Here is an 11,485-nt window from a genome sequence, read left to right as displayed (position 1 = left end):
GCGCCCACTCACCCCGTAGATAATAACAGCAAAAATAAAATAAAAAACTTTGAGTAGTTTATTTGCTGCCCAGCGGATTTGGCTAATCGTCCACCGTCCAAGTGTCCCCCGCCCGCTCCTACTACTACTCAACACTCCACCTTCACTTCACCACCACCGGAGACGACCGCCCGATAAAAACCCTCGCGGCATCATTTTTTATTATTATTATAAATAGGAGTACAATCAGAAATGCTCATAAACACACGACCCACCTTTATGGATGCATATACACACGCCCTATCTCTATGAGTGTCTCCGAGATACTAAGGCCCTGTTTGTTTACATGAACTAGACTGGAAAAAGTCCATTTTAGTTTCTATGTAATCAAATAAGGGGACTAGAAAAAGACTTTATTGGAGGGACTTTTTTCTTTAGTCTCCCAGACTAAAAAAAAGTCTAATCCCTTGCAACCAAACACCCTCTAAGCCGGCCCAACGTCTAGATGCCTCTTTGATCCCGGGGTTGTCAAACACAAGAATAGAAAACACACATGACATAGGGTGGGTTGACGCTGCATAACACAAGATTACGAGGCACATGAAAACTGCAAGAACAGTCATTTAGATGAAACACCGAAGAAGGGCCTCAATCCTACGCCATTGAGTCTAGAAAAGGAGGGTTGAGTGGATGTTCAAATTCCTACATGAGTTGATGCATAGGATTCCAATTCATATGAATTTGTGTGACGTCATTCCTTTGATCCAAAGGCAATCCTTAGATTTTTTTAGAGGATCGGAAACCTACAATTTGTTGCAATCCAAAGAGGGCCTAATCAGACGGCCACACGCCCCCCTACACCGATGATTTTCTACGACGAGCTTTGCCGGAGAGTAGAGAAGTATACAAGGTGTCCTTCAAACATGTCAAACGCAGCTGGGCTGCCCACCACCGATCATTGTCTCCACCCGGTCAACCACGCTACAACCGCTACATGTCGTGCGGTACTGAAAGAGGGGGGGGGGGGCTAGTACACACGTAGTAGCCGGCTATCGGGCCCTTGACAAACACGACATACCCGATGTCATCACCATTGCAGAAAAATACACAGTGCTTCCTATATCCATAATAGTTGTCTCGTCGTGTCCACATGACCACATGCCACAAGCCACATATCCATCGTCAGTATCCGACCCCAAGAGGAGACACACATAGCGCTAGCACCAATTAATGACACACGTACTAATATCCTCAGGCAGTGGCGATTTCTCATCGATCTATATATAAATAAATTGCAGTTACTCGACGGATATGTATCACATAAGCAAAAGATATACACACACCGCCATTACCCGGCAAAATATATCACATACATCAAGTGGTGAATTTTGATTGATCTACATAGAAATGCATCGCTATTACTGGGCAAACACAAATCACACAAAGCAAGATATAAATACATCGCCACTAATTGGCGAATATATCACATAAGTTAAGTAGTGAACTTTGATCAATCATGACGTAAATGCATCATCGCTACTCGACAAAATACATCACATAAGCAAATACATAAAATACATCAGCATTCAAAGAACAGACCACGCACGTCGGGAGGTGGATTTGGATTGATCTGCATATAATTACATCGCCATTACTCAACTAACACATATCACATAAGTAGATGTGTAAAATAAATCACCACTACTTCACGAATATCTCACACATGTGAAATGGTGGATTTCGACTGGTCTATGTGTAAATGCATCGTAGTTACTCGTCAGATACATATCGCGTAAGCAAATACTCGACCGATCTACGCACAAATGCATCGCCGTTACTCAACGTATACATATCACACAAGCAAACGCATAAACCGCACCGCCATTACTCAACGAGCATATCACACACCTCAAACGGCGAATCCCGACCGATCTACACACAAATGCATCGCCATTACTCGACAAACACATCACACAACAATCAACACAACAAAACCAATTCTAAGAAGATTTGGATCTCAATTCCCGGGGGAAAAGAAGATCTTTTGATCAATGGTGGGGGCTGCACGAGAGCCTATAGGAGGACCATGGTGGAGGCCTTGTGAGAGAGGGGAGAGATATTTTTGGGGGGCATGGGGGCGGGCGCATCCCGTGGTACACACGGGGGGACGCATGGCATTTCGCCCACCAACTTCCTCGCTGCTTTATACCCCGCGCCTATAAAGTTTCTGCCCACTGCGGCTCTGCTCACCCCGACGATACCTTCCCCTCCCCTTCCTTCCTCCCTCCCCCCTCCACCACCGCCGCGACGGCGACCCCCCAGCCGCACGCCGAAGCGACCCCCTCCGCCCCGACCGTGTCTCTCCAGCCCTAGGGTTTCCGCCTCCTCTCCGCCCATAGCCATCTCCACGCGGCACGCCGCAGCCCCCGCGGATTCCTCCCCCCTTTTCGAGCTCAAAATTGCGGCTTTTCCGCTCGATTCTCGGGCACGAATCGGCCATTGATTTCCTCCGGTTATCCAAGGTTTTCCCCTGATTTTTCGGGGCGCGAGCGGGGGCTTCCCGAGGCGATTGGTGCTCTGGAGCGGTCTCTTGTCCGCCGCGGGTTCGGGTTGCGGCTGAAGGCCTCGCCGATTTTTCCATGAGCGTGGGCCGCGCGAGCTGCCGGGGCCCCGGTCGTCGGGGCGCGCGCGCGGGGTGCTCGTGTTAATGCATCGGCTGACCTGCGGCTGCAAGTTCGCCGACCCCGACACGGTCGTCCCCTCCGCGGCGGCGGCGTCGCATCGCGTGCGGCCGGACACCATGAGCTGCGGCAGCGACGGGTGCAGGGACGGCGGCAGCGAGGGGTTCGGGCGGTCGCGGCCGAGCAAGGTCGCGGCCGACGACTCGGTGGAGCCCGCGCGGTGCTCCGACGCCACGTCGCCGCCGGGGTCCTGGATTGACAGGAAGCTGCTGGTCGATCCCAAGATGCTGTTCGTCGGATCCAAGATTGGGGAGGGCGCCCACGGCAAGGTCTACAAGGGCAAGTAAGTGGATGAACCTTTATGACAATAACCCGTGCATAGTGCTTCATACATGTTTCAGCCGAAGGTCGGCAGTACTTGCATCAACTGCCCCAGCCAGATTTGAATTTATGTTCCTCAGCTTTAGTACTAGCAGCTGTCCAATCCAAACTAATGGGTGCTATTGCAAAAAGTCCAGGAGTTATGTATCAACGGAGTAGGGGGTAAGAGTTGGTATGATTTTAATTTGTTCACCCCCAACTGTGCCTGAATGTACAAGGTGTACATACCTACACAGCAATCAGCAAAATTGCATAATTTGCTTGAGAGCCGCTTTAGGGTTTCCCATTTAACCGACGGCAGTAGTACCTCCAATAATCTGATATATGTTGTGCTTAATTTAGCCATGCCAGCATGTTGCAGATATCTGCTATTCCTGCTATGGTCAAGGATTCTGAAATTTGTTTTAGTTTGTGTCTTGTTCTAGTACCTGCAAAGAGTCCATTCTCAAATTTGTTTATGTTTCAGTGTACAACACGGGTGTATATTAACAAATAAAACCATTTTCATTCTGCTGTTAATTGTTGATGTTCTCACAAGTTGAGCTGTCAGCCTGACATTCTTGTCCCCCCAAGGAGAAACCTATGCTGTTTAATTATATTCTATATGTTGTGGTTTTGCTTTGTCCATGTGGATACTCTTACTCTTGCTGGCTTGCATCAGTAATTAACTAGTTTGTATGTCTGTTTTCAAATAGGTATGGTGATCAGATTGTAGCCATAAAAGTTCTCAACAGTGGCAGTACCCCCGAAGAAAAAGTAACACTTGAAGATCGTTTCATCCGAGAAGTAAATATGATGTGTAAAGTGAAACATGATAATCTTGTCAAGGTACATCCTTGCCTGAATGGCACATTACTGTGCCTAATCCGATTTTTGCATAGCCATATAACTAACTGAAACCATCGACCTTTTTCTCACAAAAAAATTCTGCACTTCTGTAGTTCATTGGAGCCTGCAAGGAACCATTGATGGTGATTGTGAGTGAGCTGCTACCAGGGATGTCGCTGAAAAATTACTTGAACAGCATCCGCCCCAGCCAACTAGATATGCATACTGCATTAGGCTATGCACTCAACATAGCTCGTGCAATGGAATGTTTACATGCCAATGGAATAATACACAGAGACCTGAAACCTGGTATGTGTGCTTGGACTGTTTTACTTTTCCTGTTGCATCTCCATTTTTTTTCCTTTATTGTACACAGTAAGTTGCTTGTATGTTGGTGTAGCCAATACCGGGTGGCATATTTACCAAGATTTTTTGGAAGATGCCAAAACATGGGTACACATATATGCTTTAATGTTCAAAGCTAAGAAATTGTATCAGGCATATATTTCTGTGTCAAAGGCAAGAGCATGTGCATTGAAAGAAAAGCATCTTGGCCAGTTAATCATTTAAAATTTTCAGTAAGATGTTTCTGCATCTGATTCTTGAATTTTCCTGTCTCCATATCCATGGTATCCACTTTATTCCCGTTCATGTTTCTGCCACAATATGTTTCTTTCGCCCTCTCAGTCTTACCCTTCTTTTTTACTTGCTTTACCTTCTAGGTTCTTCCAGTAGTTGTTTTGTTCCTTTCTGTCAAAGCTGTTCTGTCACCCTGTTAATGCTTTTACAGTGTCCTAATAAATGTTCTGTGTGCGCAGATAATCTGTTGCTTACTGCAAACCGTAAGAAGCTGAAGCTTACTGATTTTGGACTTGCACGAGAGGAAACTGTGACTGAAATGATGACAGCTGAAACTGGGACATACCGATGGATGGCCCCAGAGGTTGTAAATCACTCTTTTCTGCACTAGCTAGTCAACATTAATAAATTATGAACTGAAGCCAGAACAAATCTAGAGTTGATGCTTGAAATTATACTTCTCTTTGTATGCCCACTTGATAATTTCCTGGCTGTATTTTCTAGAGTTCACTGATTTCGGGACCTTCTATACAAAGAGAAATCAGATGCTCTAGCACCGATCTCTGTGATTCCAAAACCTGACTCGTTGTCTTATGCTTTTGCAGTTATACAGCACTGTCACACTTCAACGTGGTGAAAAAAAGCACTACACAAATAAAGTGGATGTGTACAGCTTTGGCATCGTCCTCTGGGAGTTGCTGACCAATAAAATGCCATTCGAAGGCATGTCGAATCTACAAGCTGCATATGCTGCTGCTTTTAAAGTAAGTATATGAGACTATCATTTTGTTACAGAATGATACCACTTGCTAGAATGTTGTCTAGCAATTATGAAATCCCGTGATTCTCAATGAGTTACAGCTCTCCTGTTTCACATGTCTATACTGGCAGGCCATTAGTAATGTCTCTTTACTGGACAAGACTGTTACTACTGCTAAAGTAACAGTACTGTCGATGTTTTGAAGTCTTGGCTAAAGAAATCGCTTGACTACCTGAAGAGTCAATGATAACAAAATTTTGAGACAAAATGGCCATGCATTTGTGCGAATAAAAGGCTTTGTTCTGTATATTATGCTTTCATGGGAGCATATAGGTACCTGCTCCATTGCATATGCATGGTTTCAACTCTATGAACACACCACTGTAACTTTTGACACTGTTAATTTCTAAGAAACGCTTGTTAACACCAACAAACGAACTGGTCATAGTTTATTTTACCTTTTCAAGGGATGTTTGAGCATAAACTTTTTTTTTTATGACCCCATTTTTTGACACTATTTTCATTGGAATCCTCTAATCTTACCCATATTTTCTCTTGTCCACAATGGCAGCAAGTACGCCCAGCTTTCCCTGAGGACACCCCCCAGGAGCTCGCGTCCATTGTGCAGTCATGCTGGGTCGAGGACCCCGCGATGCGGCCCAGCTTCAGCCAGATCATCCGCATGCTGGACGCTTTCCTCACGACGATCCCTCCACCACCCCCTTCGGAGCAAGACGAGGACACGACGGAGTCGGAAGACACAACGTCATCGCTGAGCAGCAAGAGCTCCTCGGTCTCCTCCATCGTTTCCCGCGCGACAAGCAAGCTCTCGGTCGTCCGCCATCTGTTTGCCTCGAAGAAGGGCGGCAGCAATGGGAAGGCATGATCCGCGCCCGCCGATCATGCCCCTGAGACGTTTTTCCTTGGTGCTGTAAAGGTGTTAGCCTAGGTTAATGATGATACAGTGGTGGGGATGATGATACAAGAAGAGGGATCTTGTTTAGCCTAGGGTTTAGTTTGCTTGTTTTGTGTTTTGATGATACGGACGAAAAAGGATGAAATGCAACTTGTGCAAGCTATGTGATGTATAGCTGGCGGCTGCTCTACCATAAACTTTTGTATGCTGCCATTGAGCTCAATCCAATCCCCTCTTGTTTTCAGTTTTGCCCTTTGCCAATCCTGTGATCCAAACAGACTTGATAGGGATTGATCAATGGATCTCGGAGATGGTTACTGATCACTTACTCTTGAGCTAACATTTTAATGATTACATTGTTGGGATTTTCAAACTTGACAAAAAATATACCAATTTGTAGGTTGACCAAGTTACTCACAATTTCTTCCCTGAACAGAAAGTTACTCAGAATCTGTAATTTTTGCAGTAGTTGATATTTGTTGGATATAAACGAATAAATGCCCATGAATTGTCAATCCCAGTGGACTAAGAAATACTCCCTCCGTACCATAGTATAAGAGCGTTTTTGACACTAACTCTCAAAATTTAGTTAAAAACTCTCAAAAAAAATTGAAGCATTTTTGAACCTTATACAATACAAAGATGTCCAAACTCAAGTTATTTCAAATCACTAGTGTCTTTTACAAATTCTGTGTGAAATTATTTCAGCATTTTTGAAAACGAAACTAGCACAGGTGAGGTGATGCTACCACTCTACCAGCACACAGCGCACTGCAGTCCCGGTCAGCAAACCTTCCCCCGCACGGCCGCACCCCTCCCCACCCCGCCGAGCGCTCCGCGGCCGCCATGGCGTCTCCTCCGGGCCCGGGGTCTGCCAACCGCGCGCTCTCCTCCTCGTCGAGGGGGCCGCTCTCGCCCTTCCCCGGCGCGGCCCGCGACGCCGTCCCTTTCCTCCGGCACCACCACCCTCCCGGCGGCGACTCCGACGGCGGCGCCTCCATGGACGAGTTCGACGAAGATGACGACGACGACGACGACGATGAGGAGGAGGATCAGGATGCCGAGCTGGCGGCCCGCAGCTCGCTGCAGCGACGCGACTCCTCTCCAGGTGAGTCAACCCAACTTGCTCCTGTAAATTGCTAGTACTACTACTATGCAGCTTCTGGTAGTACGAGATGAGCTGAATTTGTGAGAAATCTGAAGCTAAGATATATCTCCATATGAACATGATCTCCCTCCAAGCAGCGAAATATCTCCATTTAGGATTTTTGCGTGTGTATCATCTGATTTATCTGAATGAAGGTGATCACTGACACTGTTGCTTGCTTGCTGGCTCACGCAGCAGGAATTGGGCGGCCTGTCACGAATGGGGAGAATGGGGTGAGGCAGATACAGGAGGGGCAGCAATGGCAGCTGTACAACCACGGAACCGAGCAACACGGCTGCGCTTCGTCTCGAGGGGATGAAGAGCCTGGCTCTGTTCCCAGGGAGATGAGGGTGGAGGATGGGTATGGGGTCATTGGGAGAAGAGAGGGAGGCCCTGCGTCTAGCTACTGGGACCTGCTCAGAGCACACCTGTCCGACCCGTTGACGTGAGTAGACTCCGCAGATGACTGCTATCCTCTTGAGAATTTAGTTTTTGCTTGATGCTAGGTGTTTAGTTAGCTGTTTCACCTTCTTTGTTGACTGTATGCAAACTTCCAATATTGATATTGAACATACTTTCAACCATTCCTTTATGGCTCTATCCGCTTTGTAGGCTTTTGGTATTTTCCCACCAATTCATATAAATGCAAAATGTCACTGAATTTGTCGAACACCAAATATCATGTCTGGTAGCGGTAATAATGAACATGATATCTGGGGGGAAAGAATCTAGTATCTCATCCATTTATATTCCTGTGTCTGAATTTGTAGAGGTATTCTCATGGACGACGCAATGATTTTGTCATGTGGGCATTCTTATGGAAGTAGTGGGATGCAGCATATCTACAGAATGGTTTGTCCAACGACCCTTGCTGTGTAATAGTTTTCCAAACTTTTTCCTTAGTTTGTTACAGTGTAGTTTGCAGTTAGATATCCTGTATCCTCCTGCTTGTTGCTACATCTCTTCGTTTTAATGTTAGGATTGCCTTTAATCATAGCTCCTTCTTTTTGAAATACTAATTGACTTGATGTGCTTTTGAAGCACAGTGTTTTCCTTTTACACATGTCTTACTGTTCTTGAAATAATAGGACTGCACTCTACTGTAGGGGCCTCCTCATCCACCAACAATTTTTTGGTGAAAACAATATGCGGATGTGCATTCAATAGAATGAAACTCTCATTTCCATTTATGTATTGTGTTGTCCTAAGTGAAACTAGAAGTGTTTCGTGGTTATCCATTTGCTCTCAGCTTGGGTAACCACATTAGGCATACTTTGCTTTCAAGGTAAAGCATCGATTACACATGTCCTACTGTTCTAGAATAAATGGAGTGCACTCTACTGTCAGGGCCTCCGCATTCCCCAACTACTTTTAGGTGAAAAGATATAAGATGTGCACTCAATATAATAAAACTAGAGGTATTTCTTAGTTATCATAAATAAAGTTCTCCAACTGCATTTATTTTTTCCATTTATAGATTGTGTTGTCCAAACAGAAACTAGAGGTATTTCATAGTTATCCATTTGCTCTGTCAGCATGGGTAACCACATTAGGCAAGCTTTGATTTTCTAGGTAGAACATTAATTTGAGACAATCCTGGAAGGTGGTCAACGTGATATTGCAACCCTACTAACAGAAGGATTTTATGAAGCTTCAAGTGCATGTGAAAGTAACAGAGAATTGTTTTTGTCCTGCTATGCAGAAAGCTTGTGGTAAATGTGGTCAGCCAATTACCGAGGACTCCATTCGGCCAAACCTGGGTATGGACTTAAAATTGCCAGGCTATTTCGCCATGATTTTTGAAGTTTACTTTCAGCTATCTCACAGAAATCGGTGCATGTCATATATACCGGATTTCTTTGCTTCCTTCCTGTCCTGTTTTCACCAAGATCTCTAAGGGTTCCCTTTTTGCTGGCCATGTTTTCAGCTCTTGGCCTTGCAGTCCAGGCATTTAGACGCGAGGAAGAGTCGGCAAAAACACTGAAAAGAAGAAGAGATCGCATTGAACAGGTATGCACTTTTTTTTCAGCTTATATTATTCCAGTTCCGAACTTGGACATGTGCGTGTGTTACATGGTGTTCTTAAATCTGTTCTCTCTGTGAAATGAGGACAAATGTGGCAACGATGACCTGAATCCAGCCGAGCTTTCAAGAGGCAAAGGTGTCCAGTATCCTTTCGCTGTCTTCGACCGGGTGATAATCAAGGTAGGTATCTCTATCTCTCTTTACTCTGCCAAGCATATACGCTTTTGTTCTTCTCCAGTCTTTTCCTATTCGCGATGATGACCAGAACAAACTTCCATCAGGGAAACAAGAGGACCCCGGAGCGGTTCGTGGGGCGCGTCGCGGTGGTGACAGCACAGTGCTTGAATGGATGGTAGTAGCTTTTATTCGTTCACCCAATCATCTTTCGAAACTAAGCGTGACACGTACCGTTGTCGAGCAGGTATGTGGTGAAGACTTTGGACAATGCGGAGAGCGTGAAGCTGCAGTACCGTTCGCTGGCGAAGTTCGTCGACGGCGGCGGCGGTGAGCCTCCTGCGGTGGCCTCCAACAGTTCCCAGAACGCAAGCTGGTTGTGACTTGGAAGGTACAAAAGCAGATCATGCTGAGTACAAGCAGTTGCTGATATGTACTGAGAAGCTGCATCATGGTGTTTTAGATCAGAGCAGAATCAGATCTCCAGGCCCCCATCTTTTGCTGTTTCCAGGAGGAGGCAAACAGTAGAGTGAGGAACATTATCCTTTTTTGGTAGCCAATCACAGTGTCAATCTTTATGGTGCTCCTCTCCCTTTCCTTTTTCTTTCTGTGGCAGCAACTAGGTACCATGTGGTGTCAGTCAGTGTCCTTGTGATGTGAGGCTTTGTAGAATACTACCATTCCAGTACACCCTTATCCAGGCTGCTGTGATAAATCAGGAAACACAACATCACAGGAGGGAAGCAATCATGGTGCCACCAAAGGGCAACCACCATCCCAAAAGTTTGGTGAAACAAGCATTCAGGATAAATGGTTCTTCTTTTTAAAAGTAAGAACAACATTGTCTTGATAAAAGCACCATTTATTGGGAAACAACAACATCGTCGTGTATGCTTTGTTTTAGGGCACACGTGGGTGGGTACTCCCGCCCGGCGCGCCTCTTTTGATCTTGTCGGCGTGCCTTCTCCCCGACTTCTTCACCGCCGGTCCTCCCCTCACTTTTTTTTTGCGGTGGTCCTATATGCCTCGCTTGTCACCCATGCTTCGTTCGATTCCTTCTACCGTAGTTTTGGGCTGTGATTCGCTGCACAATTAGCTAGCTCTCGGTGCCACCGCAAGGGCCTAGATAAGGAAATACAACATCAAAGGAGGAAGCAAGCATGGCGAAATCGAAGGGCACAACCAATACATAGGAGTTTTGGTGAAGCAAGCATTCAACATGAATTGTTCTTTTCTAAGAACGACACCGTCTCAATAAAAGCGTCATTTACACTTGGGTTCCAAATGGGGAAGCAATCAAGGTGCCACCAAAGGGCAACCAACGACAGAGGAGTTTGGTGAAACAAGCATTCAGTACAAAATGGTTCATTTTTAAGTATAAGAACAATATCGTCTTAATAAAAGCGCCATTTACCGAAAAACAACAAAATTGTCGCATATGTTGTTAAGACATGCTTCACTGCTTTAGGGCGCACATGGGTGGGTACTCTCACGCGGCCGGCCTCTTTTGATCTTGTCAGCGTGCCTTCTCCTGGGCTTCTTCACCGCAGGTCTTCCCCTCCTTTTTTCTTTCTTTCTTGGTGGTCCTATATGCCTCGCTTGTCACCCATGCCTTGTTCGGTTCCGTCTACCGTAGCTTCACTAGCCACGGTTCAACACACCGCTAATTCCCGGTGCCACAAAAGGGCCGTGGATAAGAAAACACAACATCAAAGGGGGATGTAAGCATGGTGCAAGAAGATGGCACACCAAATACACGGGAGTTTGGTTAAACAAGCATTAATGATAAAATGATTCTTTTTTCTTAAGTAGGTAAGACACAATGTTGTTTTAGGGCACACACGATAGTTCTGTGTGGCATGCCTCTTTTAATCTTGTCGGCGTGCCTCTTTTTTTGCGGTACTCCCATATGTACTTTGAGCGCACATGTATGTCTAGACATGCTTAGTTTTCGAGCGCACATGTGTACTCCCGCGTGACCCGCCTCTTTTGATCATGCCGAGCGCCTTCTCCCC

The 11,485-nt window shown here is 45.8% G+C and overlaps 2 protein-coding genes across 2 annotated transcripts in view; both read left to right on the top strand.

Annotated features, from left to right (window-relative positions):
• The first annotated feature begins 2,237 nt into the window (after positions 1-2,237).
• On the top strand, positions 2,238-6,368 carry LOC119303762 (serine/threonine/tyrosine-protein kinase HT1-like). Its single transcript, XM_037580901.1, has 6 exons — positions 2,238-3,003; positions 3,737-3,869; positions 3,983-4,178; positions 4,688-4,812; positions 5,054-5,212; positions 5,780-6,368. The coding sequence occupies exons 1-6, from the start codon at positions 2,687-2,689 to the stop codon at positions 6,092-6,094; spliced, it is 1,245 nt and encodes a 414-aa protein (XP_037436798.1). The 5' UTR covers positions 2,238-2,686; the 3' UTR covers positions 6,095-6,368.
• Positions 6,369-6,910: 542 nt separating this feature from the next.
• LOC119303761 (transcription elongation factor TFIIS-like) overlaps positions 6,911-11,485 on the top strand; it is a 9,245-nt gene continuing 4,670 nt past the window's right edge. Inside the window, exons 1-5 of the mRNA XM_037580899.1 lie at positions 6,911-7,232; positions 7,467-7,716; positions 8,042-8,123; positions 8,974-9,031; positions 9,199-9,281. Of these exons, the coding sequence (XP_037436796.1) occupies positions 6,971-7,232; positions 7,467-7,716; positions 8,042-8,123; positions 8,974-9,031; positions 9,199-9,281 (735 nt within the window). The 5' untranslated portion in view covers positions 6,911-6,970. The remainder of the gene's footprint in view (positions 7,233-7,466; positions 7,717-8,041; positions 8,124-8,973; positions 9,032-9,198; positions 9,282-11,485) is intronic.

The sequence above is a fragment of the Triticum dicoccoides genome, chromosome 5A, assembly GCF_002162155.2.
Source record: "Triticum dicoccoides isolate Atlit2015 ecotype Zavitan chromosome 5A, WEW_v2.0, whole genome shotgun sequence".
Lineage (NCBI taxonomy): Eukaryota > Viridiplantae > Streptophyta > Magnoliopsida > Poales > Poaceae > Triticum > Triticum dicoccoides.
This window is presented reverse-complemented; position numbering and strand designations above follow the sequence as displayed.

Coding starts and splice junctions, on each gene's coding strand:
- LOC119303762 (XM_037580901.1), top strand. CDS start 2,687: ATGCATCGGCTGACCTGCGGCTGCAAGTTCGCCGACCCCGACACGGTC. Junction 3,870..3,982: donor AACATGATAATCTTGTCAAG/GTACATCCTTGC, acceptor GCACTTCTGTAG/TTCATTGGAGCCTGCAAGGA. Junction 4,179..4,687: donor ACACAGAGACCTGAAACCTG/GTATGTGTGCTT, acceptor CTGTGTGCGCAG/ATAATCTGTTGCTTACTGCA.